The sequence below is a fragment of the Zosterops lateralis genome, assembly GCF_965231275.1.
Source record: "Zosterops lateralis genome assembly, chromosome: 7".
Lineage (NCBI taxonomy): Eukaryota > Metazoa > Chordata > Aves > Passeriformes > Zosteropidae > Zosterops > Zosterops lateralis.
In genome coordinates, this window is record NC_139767.1 from 22,702,227 (window position 1) to 22,720,413 (window position 18,187).

General features: G+C 60.2%; 3 protein-coding genes across 4 annotated transcripts in view; 1 reads left to right on the top strand and 2 right to left on the bottom strand.

Moving 5' to 3' along the window:
* Positions 1-1,471: 1,471 nt before the first annotated feature.
* On the top strand, positions 1,472-6,146 carry LOC310911406 (rac GTPase-activating protein 1-like; the record flags this gene model as incomplete). Its single annotated transcript, XM_083864898.1, has 16 exons — positions 1,472-1,598; positions 1,724-1,926; positions 2,011-2,147; positions 2,360-2,438; positions 2,635-2,688; positions 3,318-3,395; positions 3,751-3,871; positions 4,096-4,286; positions 4,496-4,657; positions 4,803-4,898; positions 4,971-5,172; positions 5,250-5,355; positions 5,492-5,624; positions 5,699-5,795; positions 5,903-6,020; positions 6,095-6,146. 16 exons carry the CDS (start codon positions 1,472-1,474, stop codon positions 6,144-6,146), a joined length of 1,956 nt encoding a protein of 651 aa, XP_083721024.1.
* Positions 6,147-7,051: 905 nt separating this feature from the next.
* Positions 7,052-11,856, bottom strand: GMPPA (GDP-mannose pyrophosphorylase A). Of its 2 annotated transcripts, none has more exons than XM_083865533.1 (12): positions 11,740-11,856; positions 11,574-11,671; positions 11,387-11,490; positions 10,804-10,996; positions 10,577-10,636; positions 10,298-10,428; positions 9,429-9,563; positions 9,128-9,225; positions 8,960-9,006; positions 8,770-8,862; positions 8,506-8,674; positions 7,052-8,416 (listed from the first exon to the last, which is right to left on the bottom strand). In XM_083865533.1, exons 1-12 carry the CDS (start codon positions 11,780-11,782, stop codon positions 8,316-8,318), a joined length of 1,272 nt encoding a protein of 423 aa, XP_083721659.1. In that variant the 5' UTR covers positions 11,783-11,856; the 3' UTR covers positions 7,052-8,315. The 2 variants fall into 2 exon arrangements, with proteins under 2 accessions (XP_083721659.1, XP_083721658.1); XM_083865532.1 differs by having other exon boundaries at positions 9,429-9,578.
* A 998-nt stretch (positions 11,857-12,854) lies between these two features.
* SPEG (striated muscle enriched protein kinase) overlaps positions 12,855-18,187 on the bottom strand; it is a gene marked incomplete at its 5' end in the record, with an annotated part of 38,582 nt that continues 33,249 nt past the window's right edge. Inside the window, 11 exons of the mRNA XM_083865114.1 lie at positions 12,855-14,189; positions 14,415-14,564; positions 14,820-14,895; positions 15,363-15,586; positions 15,656-15,895; positions 16,002-16,674; positions 16,852-17,016; positions 17,208-17,330; positions 17,578-17,745; positions 17,826-17,942; positions 18,016-18,168. Of these exons, the coding sequence (XP_083721240.1) occupies positions 13,982-14,189; positions 14,415-14,564; positions 14,820-14,895; positions 15,363-15,586; positions 15,656-15,895; positions 16,002-16,674; positions 16,852-17,016; positions 17,208-17,330; positions 17,578-17,745; positions 17,826-17,942; positions 18,016-18,168 (2,297 nt within the window). The 3' untranslated portion in view covers positions 12,855-13,981. The remainder of the gene's footprint in view (positions 14,190-14,414; positions 14,565-14,819; positions 14,896-15,362; positions 15,587-15,655; positions 15,896-16,001; positions 16,675-16,851; positions 17,017-17,207; positions 17,331-17,577; positions 17,746-17,825; positions 17,943-18,015; positions 18,169-18,187) is intronic.

An 18,187-nucleotide genomic window follows, 5' to 3' on the forward strand; every position in this document is an offset into this window, starting at 1 on the left:
AATGCTGATTAGGTTCAGCCCTTGGGGCGACACGAACCCTATAGCTATTCTATGGATCTTGGCTATTTTGTCACCAAGTGCCTGAGACACATCCCTGGCATGTAGCAGTACTTTCCCATACCCCTTTCTTGTCACTGTCTAGGCTCTGATTGAGGGACTAGCATGGGGAGAGGAGCCCTTTGAGCCCACAGCTGTTGCCCTGATTTTTCTTGCTTTCAAGTGTTTGAATCTTTGTGGCATGATTCTCACAGAGTTTGATGTAAACTATATGTACTTTTAGAAATTATCTATGTGTTTTGAAAAGTTCTCTGAGAGGGGAACTATGCAAAACACATAGATAATCGGCTTCTCTGAGAGGAGAACTATGCAAAACAATAGATAATCGGCTTCTCTAAGCGGAGAACACACAGCCACTCCCAAGAGTCACCGAGGTGTTGGGATGGACCAGGTGCTGTGTGTCCACAGGGTGCAAAACCTCTTCTCCAGGTCATTGTCAGCTGGGGAGGTATGAAGGCCCGCGAGCATTGTGCGAGCTGTTCGTGTGTGGTTGTGTGTGTGTGTGTGTCTGTGTGTCTGTGTGCGCAGGGACTTGCACGCCCAACCTTGGCGCCAGCACCGCTGCTATTCCCGGTATTTGTAGCAGGTCGGGACAGGCACCTGGGAGGGGGAGCTGCCTTTCCCCGGCGCCCCCCGCACCCTGCCCGGACCCTCCCGCCAGAAAGCAGAGCCCGGGGCTGCTGCAGGGAGGGGGCCGGGGCCGGGGGCAGCCCTGGGGACTCCCCGGGCAAGGAACCCGGGGGCAGAGCACGGGCAACGAGGACAGCGACGGGGCTTTGCGGCGGGGAGGTGGCTCCATCTGGAGGACACGGACCAGGCCAGGAGGGAGACCCGGTGCGGGGGATCCCCGCCGCCCCCGCCTGCCGCTCGGTATTCAGGACACAGCGCCGGGGGACGGCGGACAAGGACATCGGCTCCTCCTGCCCCACCGCGCCGCTGCCGGGATGCGGGCATGGGAAAGCGGTGCCCCTCCAGCACCTCTGCACCCCCAGCGCTCCCAGGCCCGGTGGTCCCCCCGATGCCCCTGCACGCCCCGAGCACCCCGCACCCGCTGCCACTGCGCCCCTTAAGTGCTCTCATCAGGTACACCCCGTGCCTGGGCATCCCCTGCCCCCAAAGGCAACCCTCACCCTGCTCCGCAACCCTGCTGCCAGTGCTGCCACCCGCACCCCGGGGCACCCCACGCCCTGAGATCCCGGGAATGCTCCGGCGGGGCGGCGGATCGGACCCCGGTGGCGGCGGGAGGCGGAGGCGGGGCCGGGCCGGGCTCCACCCCAGCCCCCAGCCCACATAGGCCGGCCGGGAGGGCCCCTCGCCCCTCAGCCTGTGCTGTTCCGAGGCCCTATGGAGTATGCCGAAGGCCGGGGGAAAGCGTGGGGCAGGAGCCTCGAGTGGATCCGTGGGAAGGAGGTCCATGGTTGCGGGGGCCCGGCCCCGTCCCTTCCCGGGCGGGGGGGCGCTACGGCAGCGCTGCGAGCGGCTCCTGGCCCGGATGGAAGAGGGGCTTCAGCTCCTGGAGCTCGCCAGTAGCGTGGAGGAAGGTGGGTGTGTGTAACCCTTCTGCCCGGGGCGCACCGGCGCCTTCGTTTCTGCCGCCAGCGTGGTCTGGGGAAGCTGGGGGCTGCCCCCCCCCTCCCGGCTGACCACCCACTGCTGTTGTCCCCAGACTGCATCCAGATCGCTCGGTGCTTTGAGGCGACGCGCCAGAGATGCTGCCGGCTGGAGCGGGATGGGCAACGTGCCCGCGAGCAGCTCGCCCGCCTGGAGTCCGAGCGGGCAGCCCTGGAGGTGAAGCTCAAGCACGCCCGAAATCAAGTGGAGGTGGAGATGAAGAAGCGGCACCGGGCAGAGGCTGAGCTGGAGAAGCAGGTCAGGGGGCTGGCCGCAGGGGTACCCTGCGGGGCTGGCTGCGGCACCCTCAGCCTGCTCACCTCTACCCTGTTTCACTTGCAGGAGCGTAAACTTCAGCTGGTGCTTGAGTTGCTGATGGAGGAACCATGGGGCAACGAGGCACTGAGCAGGGAGCAGTGCTCTGTTCTCAATGCCCTGGCTGGCCGGCGCCTTGGGGCAGCCTTGGCACTCATCAGAAGGTGAGGAAGGGTGGCAGTCCTCACCCCAACCCCTTGGGCAGTCCTGGGGTCGGCTGTGCCCCTCTCCCCCTCATCACTGCTTGGGCTTGAGGGGCTGCCTGGGCAAGGAGGTGCTTGGGCTCTGCAAGGCATCAGCTGTGGGCTCCCAGGAGTAGCTGCACAAGTAGGTGCTGGCTGAGGGGGGAGTTGCTCCAGCTGAACTCACTCTGCAGGTCATCTGTAGTGGATGAATCGTGCCAGTCCCTCCTGTCCCATTTGGATATCAGCTATGACCGCACTGAGGATGATGTGGTAAGAAGCATTCAGCTGTGAGTCTCAGGGTTAACCCCAGTAGTGAGGGGGTAGTTTTGCCCCACTTCTGCACTGGCACAGCCCCTTTGTATGTCCATGGTTAGGAGCCCCAGGAGTGGGCTGCTATCAGAGCTGGAGATGAATGCTGGGGATGTCCCTGGCCTGATGCAGCCCCAGACTCCCTGCTGCCTTTCAGGATGTTGATATGACGGTGGTTCGGACCTTGAAGCGCAAAGTTCCAGACAGGCAGGTATGAGGAAATTCTGGGATGTGTCAGTTTTGGGGGCTGATGTTGAGGAGGTATCTGCACCCCTGTGTGAGTGAGGATCCCCCTACTCTGATCACACTCCTTCAATGTGCTCTTTGGGTCCCTTTGCCCACCAAGGTCTCAGTATGAATCCTAGGTTGGGGTGCTGGCCCTGTGCCATGCAAAGTGAGGACACCCACATACTTCTCCATCCCAGCACAGGAGGCTGCAAGGAGCCTGCCAGGGAATTTCATTTATTGATGCTGGGCTGGGAGCATCGTCTCTCTCGGCAAACCTCCCACGATCAATAGAAACTCCATTACGTTCCACCGTGGCCCAGCTGGGCTCCTCAATAATTCATCGCCATATGCGGGCGTCCCGCACCCCGCTCTGTCACACCTCTGCATTGCAGGCCTGACCTGGCTTCCCCCGGCCCCAGGGCTGGCTCTGACCTGCTGGGGAAGCCTGGGTCCCCATGATGCCTAGTGCGGGGCAGGCAGCGCTGAGGGAGTAGGGTGAGACTGGGACTTTTTGCTGGGCTGAGGCCACTTGGCTTGGGTACTCTGGGGTGTGGGGAAAAGTCAGGGAGGGGGGGGTCTCTGCCTGCTCTTCACGCTATCTTCTGTTTCCAGCGTGCGTCCCTGGCCCCTCAGGTTGGCCCTGTGGTGATGGCAAAGCGGCACCGTTCTTCTGTGGTACCCCATAATGCTGTGAGTAGAGACCCCAGCATGTCTTGGGCAGGGATGAGGAGCATGGGCTTTCCCAGTGCCAGAAGGCATTGCTGCAACCCTCAGTCCCATGGATGCTGTGGGGACAGTGCTCAGCTGTCTCCTCTGGGTGCCTGTGTCCTTTAGCCTGTATCACCTTGGTCCCAGTGGGAATAGCATCCCTGGCTATGCTGGCCCACTGCCCTGAAGTCTGCATCCCCCTTGTACCTGTGGTGGCAGCATTCCTGGCTGTGCAGGACCACTGGGATGGAGATCAGGTGGACCAGAGATCACATGGGAGATGCTGGAGAACTGTGGGGCTGCAGTCACATATCTTATTGGTCTCCCATGTTGACAGGTGAGTGTCCCCTCTGTGCCCCCTCCTGCTGAGGTCCCAGGCCCTGCTGACAGCCTCCTGCCTGCTGCTCTGGTGCCTCAACGCCGCTCTCGCCAGGGACGCCGTGTCTCCACATGTGCAGGTCACAGGAGGGGCTGAGAAGGGACTTGATGGGTGGTATGAGACCAGCCTCAAGGTGCTGCTGTCACAGGGGAGAGAGGGGATCTGTTGGGGGATGCTTGTCCCCACCGTGTAGGTACTAGGGCCCTCTGGACATGCCAAATGTCACTGTCTCATGCAGAGATTCCCTGGGAGGTGGGAAGCCTACCCACATCCTAGATGGAGATGGAGTGGCTTGCCTTTCAGGTCTCCCTCTGTTGCCTCCTCGCTCTGCAGAGCTGACCACGGTGTGGGGCACCAGTGAAGATCTGGGCTGCCATGCTGTGGGGCAGGAGAGCCACACTGAGGGCTGCTCAGTGGAACAGCCAGCACCAGCCCCCTTCTCGTCACTTCCACAGAGTCTCCCACAAGTCCAGCACAAGTTCACCTCCAAAACGGTGTGTGACCCAGCCTCTCTCTCCTCTGGGGAGGTGGGCAGGGGAGAGTGTTATGGAGTCAGGGGCAAGGCTGTCCTTCATTCCTCAACCCCTTAGCTCTGCCTGCAAGGAGAATGGATGGAGACAGTGGGACCTGGCTGGGAGAAGATAAAGGAGTGGTACTGGGTATCTGCAAGAAGGGGGCCCCTGATCCTGTTCCCCCTCTACAGGTGATCCGCCCTGAGCCATGTTGTGTCTGTGGTTCCCGCATCCGCTTTGGGAAGACTGCCATCAAGTGCTCTCAGTGCCAGCTGCTGCTACACACCAAGTGTCGGGAGCAGTGCCCCACCCTCTGCACACCCAGGCCTCACCACCACGCTTGGCCCCGTGAGGTGAGGGGGCAGAGCAGTGCTTGGGGGGCCTCTCCATGTCCCCATGAGGCTTCAGAGCTACTGGCCCTAGGCTGCTGGGCCTCTGCCCACTCAGGCTGCAGGGCTGGGCAGTAGGTACAGCACAGGTTGGCATTGTTCTCCCTAGGGTGTGCTGGCTGACTTCGCGCCCTCCACACCACCCCTGGTGCCCACACTGGTGGTGCAGTGTGTCACCGAGGTGGAGACACGAGGCTTGACAGAGGTAGGGGTCAGGATGGTGAAGGTGGCAATGCTGTGGTTCCCACGGGGCTGAGCCCCTTTCCCTGTGCCCCAGACAGGGCTGTACCGGGTGCCAGGCGCGGAGCAGCAGGTGCGGGAGTGGAAACGGAAGCTGCTGCGGGCTGGGGGTGCGCTGCCTGCCCTCAGCAGCGTGACTGACATCCATGTGGTGTGTGGGGTGCTCAAGGACTTTCTGCGGGGCCTCAAGGAACCACTGGTCACCTTCAGCCTCCACCCTGCCTTCCTGAGGGCTGCTGGTGAGCAAGGAGTCCCAAGGTGAGGGAGGGAGAAGGGACTGCTTCCCCCCTAACACTGCTCCCTGGTGCTGCCACAGACATCCCTGATGATGCTGCCAGAGACACAGCCCTACGCCATGTGGTGAGCAAGCTGCCCCCAGCCAACAGGGATACCCTGGCCTTCCTCATGCTGCACCTGCTCAAGTGAGTGGCTCGTCCTGGCACAGGTCTGTCCCCATCTCTGCCCTTCACCCAGGCTTTGTGCCTTAGAGCAGGAAGGCTGCAGATGAGGAGCCTCTGGGCTGGGCAGCATTCTCACACCCTCTGTTCCCCTTTGCAGGGTGTCACACAGCCCTGACTGCAAGATGGATATGCTCAACCTGTCCCGTGTGTTTGGCCCTACGCTGGTGGGACACAGCTCAGCCAACCCCACACCCCTCACCATCATGGAGGACACGCCTCAGCAGCGCAAGGTGAGGGCTCCCTGAGGTGGGGGGTGTACCCTGGGCACTGCCACCATCCCCATTGTACACCTCTCTCTGCCTAGGTGGTGGCTTGTCTCCTTTCACTGCCGCCCAGCTTCTGGAGAGGCTTTGTGGAGACAGAGCAGGAGAACCTGGTGCCAATGCCATTTCTGAGACAGGGTGAGCCCAGGAGCCCCAGCCCCCACCCACCCTGACCTTCGGCTTCTTTGAAGGGTCCTGGTTGTCCATGGCTGGGGTGAGATAGCCGTCCCCACTCTGTCCTACAGAACCATTTTTCCAGCCCATTGGCTCTCCGGACCCCAAGTCAGGCCAACTGAGCCCAGCTGGTACCTGCTGTCTCCCCAGCACCCTGCGGAGTTGTGTGGGCGCAGCCACCCGGCCCCCGTGAGTGTTGCTGGGCGTGGGTGGGAACCCAGGGGAGCTAACTTTGTACCCCTGACTCATCTCTCCCCACGCAGGCAGGGGCCAGCCCCGAGGAAGGGGGGACGGTTTTTCCCTTCTCCTTTGTAGCCTGCAGCAGTGGCTCCCTCGGGACACGGAGCTGGCACTGGAGGAGGAGCAAAGACTGCAGTTACTCTGTGGGGTAACAGTGCCGAGCTCCAAGTTCTGTTCTGCTTCCCTGGGGTGCTTCCCTGGGGACTGGGGAGCAGAGCTGGCTCTATCCAGCTGTGGTGGCAGGGACACTACCCTAGTGCTGTACTTTGAATTAGGTTTGTATTAAATGTTTGCAGCAAAACCTACCTGACTGTGGCTGCTGTCTGTCCTGCCCTGCTGCTGCCAGGGGTTGGGAGTCACTGGAGCCTGGCTGGGCAGCAGACAAGAGTTGAGCAATGCTCCACAGAACCTGTGCTTTGGGAGGGCAGGCAGAGCCCCCTCCCACCGGAGCTGAAGCCCTGTTCTTGTGCTCAGGAGGCCCCTCTTTGAGCCCAGATATTGGCCTCAAGTAATTGGAGCTGTTCCTTCTCAGGGCAGGACGACCTTAAAGTGTTTCCAGACTTCCGGGCACCTCAGTGGAGGCCTCTTTAACTCCTTCCTCCCCTCCAGCCCAGGCAGTGCTCGAGGTGCACAAAGCCCAAGCAGGGCTGTGATGTACAGCTCTTTCCCTCCAAGAGGAGGAAGCAGGATCATGCTGTAAATGGAGCAATGTTCCAGGAAGGGCTTGTCCCCCAGATAACTTTGCAGAAGGGGCAACCACTGCAGAGGGAGTGTAGGGAAAAGAGGCATTACACAACAGGGATAAGAACTGTCCCTGTGCCACGTCAAGCAGCCAATAAACCTTTGTCCCTACTAATAGCCAGACCAGCCAGGGCCCATGAGAGAAAATTCATGTGCAATCCTGAAAGCAAGTACTTTGGCTGTTTTCCCCAGCGCAGGAGTGTACACCAGAGGGCAAGGAAATTAACACATCCAAGGCAGAGGCAAAACTGAAGGAGTTTAATATGCTTAAAGCTAGGGAACAGCTAATCCCTGCCCAGGACCACAGGAGAACTGGCACAGGAAGGCACAGGGCTGGGAGCAAGGATTTACTCCAAATCCATCAAACTGGGATGGTACTGGATGGATGGAGAATACCTAATACAGTGCCTTGCTGAAAAAGAGGTGTGATGGGCCCCTTGGTGGAGTGCAGGGCTTTAGCACAGAGTTCAAAACCAGGGAAGAAAAGGATAAAGGGCAGCACTGGTTACTGTAGACGATCTACACCAGGATCAGGAGGAAACTGCCTTCCATAAAATCAGGCTTTTGAGGCAAAGTGCGGTGCTAAATCTCTGCCACTTGCACACATGTAAGTTGATTGCTCTGGTGCCCAGTGGATGTGGCTGGTGATGGGGAGATATGCAGTGAGCGTACCCCAAGCTCCAGCCATGCTGGTGTGAAGGAGGCTGTTGGCCCACCAGGGTAGCAGGGGCTTGCTGCCCTCACTCTGAACCCTGCCTAGGCAGCAAGCACAGTCTCAACCTGACAGGAGCAGGCTTGGTAGGGCTGGCAGCTCTCCTGGCTCACACAGAGCTCAGGGGGCAGAGGTGGTACTGGGGTAAGGGGTGTTCTTGCAGCTCCCTCCAGGGCCAGCAGGCCAGTAGTCTGACCCAGCCCTCATGTGTGTGCCAGTGCCCTTAGGACAGCCTGGCACTGCTGTTTTCCCAGCAGGAGGCTGGAGCCCAGCTCAGGCTGTTGCAATCATGCTGAAATCAAGAATCTCAGTCTACTGTGGGGTGAGCTGCCTACACATGACAGGCACATTCAAAGCTCCCAGGTCTTGGAGATGGGCCAAGATCTTCCAGGGAGTTGCAGACAGCAAATGGTGCAGGGAGAGCCTAGTGAGGAGTGGCAAGGTGGTGCTGGTAGTGCCCTTTGGTGGAGAAATACACAAAGTTGAACCCAAGACACTGCAGGTAGAAAGCGCTCCCTGCAAACGCCTGTGGGCTGGTACCAGGACCACATACTGTCCCCAAAGCCTTCGCCCTGGCCCATGGCTGGTCTCTGGGCTGCAAGAGAAGCAGCATGCAAGGCTGATGCTCATCAGCTTTAATGTCTGTCTGGAGCAGTAGTCAGGCACTTGCAGGGCTCCTGGGCTGCACTGACCCCTCTGAGGGTGCTGAGAACCTCCCAGGATGTGAGGCCTCAGTGCAGGTTCTTGTTGTGGGGCACAGCAGGGAGCAGGTAGCTGATGCTGCCTGTGACTCACAGGATAATCTGATTTTTGTAGCTTCGGCTCAGCTCCTTGTGAGGAAGGACAATAGAGTTGAGAATAACAACCTCAGCAGGAATGGTGACACTGCAGCCTGGGGGGAGAACGCAAAGGGTTTAGCTGGAGGGGGAGAAGCTGCCTCAGTGAACGGGGCCAGGGTCATTCCACACAGCAGAGACATACCCAGGATTGTGATGGATGGTGTGAGGCGCCCATCTCGGAAAAGGGTCTCACTGTCGATCTTGGCATAGGGATCGTTGGGGTTGGGGTCGCTGGGTGTTCCTTCAACCCGGGCCCAGCGCCCAATCGTGCTGTCCCAGCCCACAATGGTATTGAGGACACAGGTGTGGTCCTGGGGTGAAGGAGAGGGGAATGCAGGCTGCTGATGCCTCCCTGCAAGGTGGGGGTGGGGGTTCACACCTACTCCCTCAGGCAAATCCCACTTACGTGGAGTGAGGCACCGTGCAGGACGATGGACTCTCGCACGCGCACACCAGCGCCCACTGTCACACCCTCCCCAATAGAGACGTTGGGGCCCAACTGTGAGGACAGAGGGAGGTGATGAGGACAAGGACAGTGATGCCCTCAGCATCCCTGAGCATGTGCCTGCCTCAGGTCCCCCCCAGCCTGCACTCACCACTGCAGTGCTGTCGATGGAGGCTGTCGGATGGATGTACACGTTCCCTGCAAGGCAAGGCAGTGGATTCAGGGGAGGCAACTCACAGGAGCACCTGCCTCTCAGATAAGGGGAGGTCCCACTCCCTCCCTAGGCAGCCCCAAAAGCATTAAGGTGTCAGAACGGTACCTCGGATGACAGGGCCTCCAGGTTTGTTCTGGGCCAGTCTCTCTGGGTGGCTTTTGCTGTACTGGTTCAGGTAAAGGCGGCTGGCATAGATAGCAGAGCTGGAGGAGGAAAAGTAGAAGATTGTTATTGTCACTCTGGCACTACCAGGGCAGAGGAGGATCCAAAATCAGCACTGCCCACCCACCCCCAATGCTCTGCCTGAGCACCCTCCACTCTCAGCCATGATACAGATCACTCCCATCACTGGTACAGATCACTTGATGTTCCTGCAACAAACACCACCTCTAGCTCCAGCACTTACCCAGCTGACTTGATCTGGCTCCAGAAGCCATCAGTTTTGTAGACATAGAGCTTGCCACTTCCAGCCAGGGCTGTGAAAACGTCCTGCTCTAGCCGGATCACTTCTGCACGCTGCCAGCCATTGGAGCTTTCCTCTCTGCAAGCAAGAGTCCTGTTAGACACCCACCCCAGTCATGGCCTCAGCTGAGGCCCCCAGCAGACCTACCCTCCCCAAATTCAGGGATTCTGACAATTCTGGATTCCTACCTAGCCATGCACTTTTCCCCAAAAGTGGGGACAGTGCCAGCTGTGAGGCTAGTTTGGGACAGCCCCACTGAGCCCCAGAGCAGCACAGGGACAGCCAAAATAAACTCTGAGACAGAAGCTGATGGTGCAAGAGCCCCACCTAGTCCAGGTGGGTGTATGATCCTGTCCCCAGTCCAGAGCCTGCACAGCTGGATTTTAGCTTGGGTGGTGGCAGAGATGTGAGGTGATAGGCTGGCTGGTGCAAAGAGCTGGAGAGGGGAGGAAAGCATTCCCAGGTGAAAGGCTTGCTCAGCCTCTTGCCCAGAGCTGAATGAGAATGGGGTGGGAAGAGAAGATGGGAGAGGGGAAGTCTCAAGCTGACCAGGAGCAAAGCAGAGGAAACAGCAGCCTGGAGAAGGGAGGGAAACCATGCATTACCACTAGGATCAACCCAGCCCAGAGAGCAGCAAGTGCAGACACAGAGGGAGACTTACCCAAGGTAAGGACAGCTGGTGCAGGACCAGGAAACAAGTGAGTGATGGCAGAAGAGGAGAAAAGATAGAGAAAGAATGGAGGATGAGCGTGCTGCTACAGCCCTGGGAAGCAGGGGGGTGGGAGGGGTGCAGAGCAGAGTGAGGCACTCACAGTGCTAACTCCTGTTGGTTCCTCTGGAAGACCTCGCCAATGTGCTGGAAGATGGCAGGTGTGAAGAGGTAGATGCCACAGTTAATGATCTCACTGACAAATGTACTGGGCTTCTCCACGTAGTGCTGAACCTGGAGGCAAGGGAAGAGACATGAATCCCAGGGTGCAGCCCCTCCACCCAGCACCACACCCTCTGTGGCACATTGGGCAACAGACCCACGCAGGCAACACAGCATTTGCCACCCACACCGTGTTTGACTCCCCAAAGCCCTCCAGTACCTCTTGTGTGTCTGCATTTGCCACGATACAGCCATAATTCAGTGCCTGTGTCCTGTTTGCCTAAGAAACAAGGACAGTGTTAGCAATGGTGGAGCAAGAGGCACAAGGAGGCAGAGCAGATGAAACCCAGACCTCACAGTCTGGGACCCACCCACCACAGGAGCTGCTGGATTCTAAGCCCATGGCAGAGCACTGCAGCTCTTCTGCTCCCCAGCACTGCCACTCACTGTGGTACCCAGAATGACAAAGCTGTGCATGTCCCCATGCTGCTGCCGAAACTCCAGCATCTCCTGTAAAGGGAACTCTGAGCACACGTCTGCGTTGAGGACAAAGAAGGCCTCAGCACCACCTGACAGGATCTGGTCTCGGAAGTGATAGATGCCACCACCCGTGCCCAGGGCTGCGTACTCCTGAAGATACCTACAAGCCAAGCAGGAAAAAGGGAGGGCTTAGGGAAGCGGGTGTCTAATGGCACCAACAGGCAGCAGGGTTGGGAAGGATTGGAGAGAATAACCCTGCCGTTCAGTGATGGGTGTCATGCAGGTGTTGCACAGAAGGAGGCTGTGGCAGCTTAGAGCTGTGCTAGAGAAGCATCTCTGGAGCAAGAACCATCCAGGGCAGGACCCAAGGCAAAAGAAAGGTGGCAGAACTAACGGGGGAATCAGCCTGTGCCCATCCACGGTGGGACAGAGCCCACCTGCCCAGTGCCAGAGCGCTGACCGGGGGCTGCCAGCCTGGGGCAGGCAGGTGAGAGGCTGAGTCAGGCTATGCCACTGTATGTGCCCCAGGGGTGACAGAGTTCCTGCCCACCTGATGGGAACCTTGAACTCCTGCTGCGCCGATACGAGGAAGCGGCTGAGGGCCTCGTTGGGCTGATAGAAACCCATCAGCAGGATCTCCTTCATGCCGGGCACCTGGGGAGGGACGGAGGAAGGGATCAGAACGGAATGGCACTTCTCCCTTGGCTCCACGGCCCCAGCTCCCCGGCCTCCCGTACCTTGGCGCAGGCCTCGATGTGGTGCTGCACCATGGGCACTCCGGCCACGGGGAAGAGCGGCTTGGGCACCTCGAAGGACAGCGGCCGGAACCGGGTCCCTGTGGGGCAGAGCGGGGTCGGCGGGGCGCTGCTCCGGCGGGACACCCCGCGGTCCCGGCGCACTTACCCTTCTGCGGGCCTCCGATGAGGATGACGGCCTTGAGCGGCATTGCGGGTGGCCTCCGCTCCGGCGGTGTCGCACCGAGCCCCGGCCCCGCCACAGAATCCCGAACCCCGGCCCGGCCCCGCCGCCACTTCCGCGCACGTGGCTGTGACACGTCAGCGCCGCCCGGGGCCTGCTGCCGCGCCGCCCGCCCGCCGCCAGGGGGCGCCCGCGGGCCGTGAGGGCCCGGAGCCTGAGGGGGCCGCGGTGGCCGTGAGGGGGGCGGTGGTCATTGTCCCCTCGGGTGTGCTGGGGCGATGGTCAGTGCGGAGGTGTCATTGTCCCCTCGGCTGTGCGATTGTGCCCTCGGGTGTGCTGGGGCGGTGGTCAGTGCGGAGGTGCGATTGTCCGCTCGGGTGTGCGATGGTTCATTCGGGATGCGGGGGCGGCAGTGGCCGTGCGGGTCTGCGCAGGGCCGGGTGGGCGTGCAGGGCGGTGCTGGGTGTGTGTGTGTGTGTGTGTGTGTGTGTGTGTGTGTGTGTGTGCGCCCCAGCGATCCGGTGCGCCCTGCGGGGACACCGTGGGCTCTGACACGCCCTGGGGCACACGGGGGTGCGGCAGGCACAGGTCTGTAAGCACGTGTATGTGTGTCGGGGAGCGTGTGGCTGCCCGCGGGCACCAGGCCGTACGCGTGCGCCCTGCCCACAGCGGCGGGCACAGCACCCGGGGCTTGGGGGGGCCGGCGGGCTGTAACCGGAGCAGTCCCTGCCGGCACGGCCCGGCCTCATATGGGTAGCGGATATTTATAGCCAGTCATCAGGTCCCTCACCGGCACCTGCCGTGCCCGCAGCAGGAGCCGTGCACTGCTGTCTGGCTGTCCCAGCCACTATCGGGCCCTTTTGGCACTCCATATTTTCACTCCATGACGTGAAGGCCATGTGAATCAGCCCCGTTGCACTCCCCCAGTGCTTCACAGCTTCTCGGGCTTTTTCACCAGGTTTCCAACATAGAAGCCCAGCCTCACACGGAGTCCTTTCTGGACTCAGGTCCCTAGGTTTTGGGGCAAAGACCCTCCCGATTTACCAGGGGCTGCACTTCACACTCACACAATCCCCTCCCAGCAAGGCACTGAAACTGGATGGGCTGCTCAGGGTCTTTATTGCTGCTCTGGCATGTTGCTTGCTCCAAACCATAGGGACATTGGCAACTCCAGAGCCCAGCAGAGAGGAGGGGACGGGAATGGGGACCGGAATGAGCAGATGCCTTCTTCCCAAAGTCAATAAATAAAGCCCTATCACTACAGCAGCATGAGGAAGGTGAGTGCCCAGCCGCTGTTCCTGTCCCCCTGCTCAGGGCACCCCGCATTGTGCCACCAGCCGGGGAGGGCTGAGAAGGGGGCAGGGCAAGGGCAAGGCACCTCGGGGTCAGATGGGAGGTATGAAGGGTTTGAGACAGATGGGCAGGCTGGTAGTGGGGTGCAGGGCAAAGTCCAGAGCTGGGTGGGCAGAGCACGAGCAGCATGGGCCTGAGCAGACACGGGAGGTGTGCATGGCACCTGGGTGCCCCCCTGCTGAGAGGGGGTGCCTGCCAGTCCCCCACCCTGGCAAAGGGTGCAGCCGACAGCCCCAGGAAAGGCACCGGCATCGGTCCTGGAGCCACAAACCCACTTGCCAGGACCGGGGCTGGGAGGAGTGGAAGGTGGGGGGTTGGCAGCCCTCCCTCCCAGCTGTAAGGACTGGGGCTGTGCTGGCTGGCAGGGAATTGTGAGCAAGCCTCTCTCTTGCAGGAACCGCTGGAGCAACCTCAGTCTTCTGGTGCTGGTGTGCAAACCAGGGGGAGAACAAGGACTGCCACACCGTGGCCAGGGGCAGCTGCAGGCTGCAGTGTAAGGCACACGGATGATGGGACCCATGTGGCCAGGGCTGGCTGGCAAACTGGCAGCTCTTCCCCTCCCATCCGGGGCTTCCCTTGCCCCTCTGTCTGCATCCCATTCTTCTCCCAACCCTCTGTCACATTCTGTTTCTTGCACATTCTTCCCACCACCCTCCCACTGCCAGACCCCACTGCTGGTCTGGCTGCAGCAGCACCTCCTCTTCATCGGCACTGCCAAAATTATGCTGCTGGCCAGGTTCCTCCCTGACAGCAGCACATGAGGTCCATGGACTCATCTTGGTGCGTCCTGGCTCCTCCTCAGCCGCCCTGTACCGCGGCCCATGGAATGTTCCTCTGGCTCCCCAGCCCCTCATGGCTGTGGCCAAGGCACCAGTTACTGTGGCCCTGGTGGCTGGCCACCCTGGTAGGAGCGGAGTAAGACCTTGTGCTTTGTGACAGCCTCGCCACGGCGCCTCTGGTGATCCACCAGGAATTCTTTGAGGCGGTTGGTGGTGAAAGTCAGGGTCTGGCGGCGCAGCTTCATCAAGTAGGCATCCTGGAGCCAGGCATTGGCAAAGCAGTCCTTCACCGTGGGACGGCTCCTGGGACAGAGCCAGCTCTGCATCAGGGACTGCTGCTCCACCCCCCAAACCCAGCCACCACCCCTGCCCTGCAAGACCCAGGGGGTCTCAGCTCTCTCCAAGAGCAGTGATGAACTCTAGATTCCCACTGATGGTATCTAGAGAGGTCCCATGTGGCAGGGAGCTGGCTCAGTCACAGGCACAATCTGGGGCCATGTGTCCTCCCTGGCTGGGCTGGGCACTCACCAGGGATGGACAGTGAGGACCTTGCGGATGAAGAGGGCAGCAGGCTGCGAGACGTTGGGGTACAGCTTGAAGGCATCAAAGCGGCCTGCCAGGATGCGGTTCTCTGTCTCGATGGGGTCCAGTTCAAAGAATGGTGACCGCCCACTGAGCCTGTGGTGGTGGAGGGGGTGGATGGGCTGGGGGGGACAGCAGTGGGGGGGTACTTGCTGTCCCCCTTCCCCCCATCCCTTGTTTGAAAAGCCACAGCTATCCAGGGTGTCTTCATCTCCCCATGTCCAGTTGGGAAGGGTCTGCCAGGCTACAGCATCCCTCAGCCCACCGCCAGCTTGGGTCCTCCATGACACTGAGCCCTGAGTTGGGCTGACTACATTTCAAGGTTCTCATCCCCCTGACCCCTTCTCTTACATGATGTAGGTGAGGATGCCAACGCCCCAGACATCTGCTGCGGAGCCCACCGGGTCCCCTTTCACCACCTCTGGCGCTGTGGACAGGGGAGCAGGTCTGTCATATACACAGAGACACCAGCCCAGCATCTGCAGCAGCCTCAGCACATCCACAGCATCTACAGAAGTCTCAGATCCCCAGGACCCGCAACACCCACAGCATTCCCAACATCCATAGCAGCCAAGCAGCCACAGCACTCCAGTACTGCACCTTCCAACACCCCTCTCTGACACTGCAGCACCCTGACAGAGCCCAGCCAGCCTCCAAGGATACCCCAACTGCCCTGCAGCACCCAGACCCTCCCACTGACCCCAGCAATGCTACAGAAATTTGCAGACACCCCCAGCACCCCAAAGGCCTCCCACCTTCCCCAAGGACAGAATTCCTCCCCATTCCCAAGCCTCCCAGAGCACAGGCATATGTGCACACCATTGGGAATAAGCATGCCCCAGTTCTGTCCCTGTCCGCTTCCCCATGCCATTGCACTCTTGGTGCCCCACTCACACATGTACTCCAGGGTGCCAGCACGCCGCCCCAGCTGCCGCAGTACAAGGGGATTGTAGGTCTGGGCACTGCCAAAATCGATGATCTTGAGAGCATTTGTGCCTGAGACGATGATGTTGTCTGGCTTGATGTCGAGGTGCACAATGCGTCGGCTGTGCAGGTACTCAAGGCCCTGCAGGAGCTGCATTACGTAGCTCACCACATCATCCTCCGAATAGCGAAACCTAGGGGCAAGTGGCATCAGCAGGTAGCCCCATACCATCAGCTGTCCCCAGTGGCCCTATGCCCTGTACCTGTCCACGATGCTGTAGAGGATCTCCTTGCCAGCACAGTTCTCGCAGATGAGCACCAGGTAGCGGGGTGTGATGTATGCCTCGTGCAGGGCCATGATGCGCTCATGGTGCAGCGCCTTGAGGATCTCGTACTCCTGCAGCACACTCTGCTTCCGCTCTGCCTCATAGGGCACAATCTTGGCCATGAAGTGCTTCCCCGTGGCATTCTCCTTGCACAGTCGGATCACCCCAAAACGGCCTCTGCAGCATAGGGCAGGATTCAGCATTCCTGCCGTGGAGTGCTGCAAGAACATGCAGAACGTGCAAGAACACCCCTGGCAGAGCATCTTGTCATGCTGCTACTCACCTTGCTTTCTCGTCTAAGAAGGTATATGGCTTCTGGGGGACGCCCTGCCGCAGAGCTGTGCTGTCTTTTGCCCCTGGGACCCCACCAGTGGCTGGGGGCTCCTTGGAGGATGGGGGAGTGGTGGTGGGCTCCAGCGCAGGGGGTGATGTGGGGGGCATGGAGACGAAGGAGGTAACCATGTAGGGAGGCATCTTCCGTGCAGGTGTGGTGTTGGGGGTGGGAGATGGTGTGGGGGCTGAGCTGGGCATGGTTGACATTGAGGAAGTGGTGGGGGACTTGGAAGGAGACAGAGCCTGGGGTTGGGGGGAAGTGTCCGTGGGGGGTACCGGGGAGCCCTGAGTAGGGGTGTCTGTATGAGGAGAGGCAACAGTCCGAGGGGGGGTGAACATCAGCTCCGGGGGCACGTAGACAGTGATGCTGGGTGGAAGCTCAGGATCTGATGGCATGCCCTCTTCATGGGGTGCAGGGGGTGGAAGGACCCCTGTGGGGGCACCCTCCTGTTCTGCTCCAGCTGCCTTCTGTACCACTCCCTTGTGCTTTCGTGGTGGTGTGGTGGGAGGGGCTCCTTTGGCCACCGGCTCCAGCTGCTCCTCAGGTGTCTGCGTTGACCGGCTAGAAGCCGCCTTCTCAGGAATGGGGACAGCAACATCCTTGGTTGGGGCAGTTTGGGCATCTGCAGGGAGAAAAGGGAGGTGTGAGCCAGGTTGGGGTAAGCTAGGAGTGGACTGTAAGTAACATCTCATTTTCCAGAGCCCTGGGGAGAAGATGCTGTGGGACTCAAGGATCCCAGAAGCACCCCAGAGCCCACAGGTGACACCATGGCCATGCCCACGGGACAGGGCTTGCTCACCTGCTGCCTCAAGATGCACCTTTGCTGAGGGGTTGCTGTAGGGTCCCTGCCCAGCCTTGTTGACACAGGCCACACGAAATTTGGCAGTGCTCCCGGGACGCAGCTCAGTCACATTGAAGTAGCAGTCAGTGATACCAGTGCTGACAATCTTCCACTCATGCTCCCCTGCCAAAGCAGAAGTAAGGTAAGGCGAGGGCAGACCAGGGACAGGGGCAGCCCACTGTTCCCTGTCCTTGGTTCTGCCAAGCCACAGGGGACATCCAGGACATTGGGCACTTTTGTCCTGGCTTTTGTCCACTCTGTGAGCCCATATTCCTGGCTGTGGCTCCCACGGGATGGGAGGCAGCACCACATACCATCTAGTCTGCGCTCCAGAGTGTAGGTGCAGGGGGCTTTGCTCTCAGCGGGCTTCCACAGCACCAGCACCGTGTTCTTGTACTTCTGGGGGATCTCCGGGGTGCCTGGCCGCCCAGGGAGCCCTGCAAGGGTACAGACAGGGTGGGATGGGTGTCCAGCTAAGGGCAGAGCAGAGATGCTGCAGTGAGAGTGCATAACAGCACATGGGTTCAGAGATGCTGGAAATGCTCATGCAAAACCAGCCTGTCCTCTTTCAAAAGCCCCAGTCTCTTGCAGATGTGGAGAGCAGCACTCAAGTGACCTGTACCAGCTGGTCTCCAACCATGTGCCTGACTCGTGCCCTCCCTGACGTCCCCCCAGCCTCCTTACGTGCCACAGCCAGTGTGCAGGAGCTGATGGCTGTGCCCAGGATGTTGGTGGCTGCACACTCGTACAGCCCTGCATCCTTCCTGGAGACCTTGGCAATGGTGAGCATCTGACGTCCATCCTTGCAGGAGATGACGTTCAGCCCACTGTCCTGCTGCAGGGATCTCTTGTCTGTAGGGGAGGAAGAGGAGAGGGATGATACGGTGCCCTGTCAGAGCCCACCTACTGAGGCAGTGTAGGCAGACCCCCACCTTTCATCCAGAGGATCCGTGGGGTTGGGCTGCCAGCAGGAAGGCAGCAGAGGGTCAGCGCCTCGCCCTCCAGCAGCACCTGGTCCTTCAGCTTGATGTGGAAAACAGGGGGGAAATCTGGAAAGCAGAGCGAGGGGTTAGGCTGGGATGGGGATACACACCCACCATCCCGTCCTGGGGCTGCACCTACCCGATTCACTGGGTGTGTGCGGCCGGCCGGCGGCGAGTGCCTCCTCCCGCAGAAGGCTGGAGGGGATGCTGGGCTGTGAGGCCATCTTCTCCTTCTTGCCCCGGGAGAGCCCCCAGCGCTCCCAGCGGGACCTCTTCTGACTGTCACCCCCACCTGTGGGCACCCAGGGCAG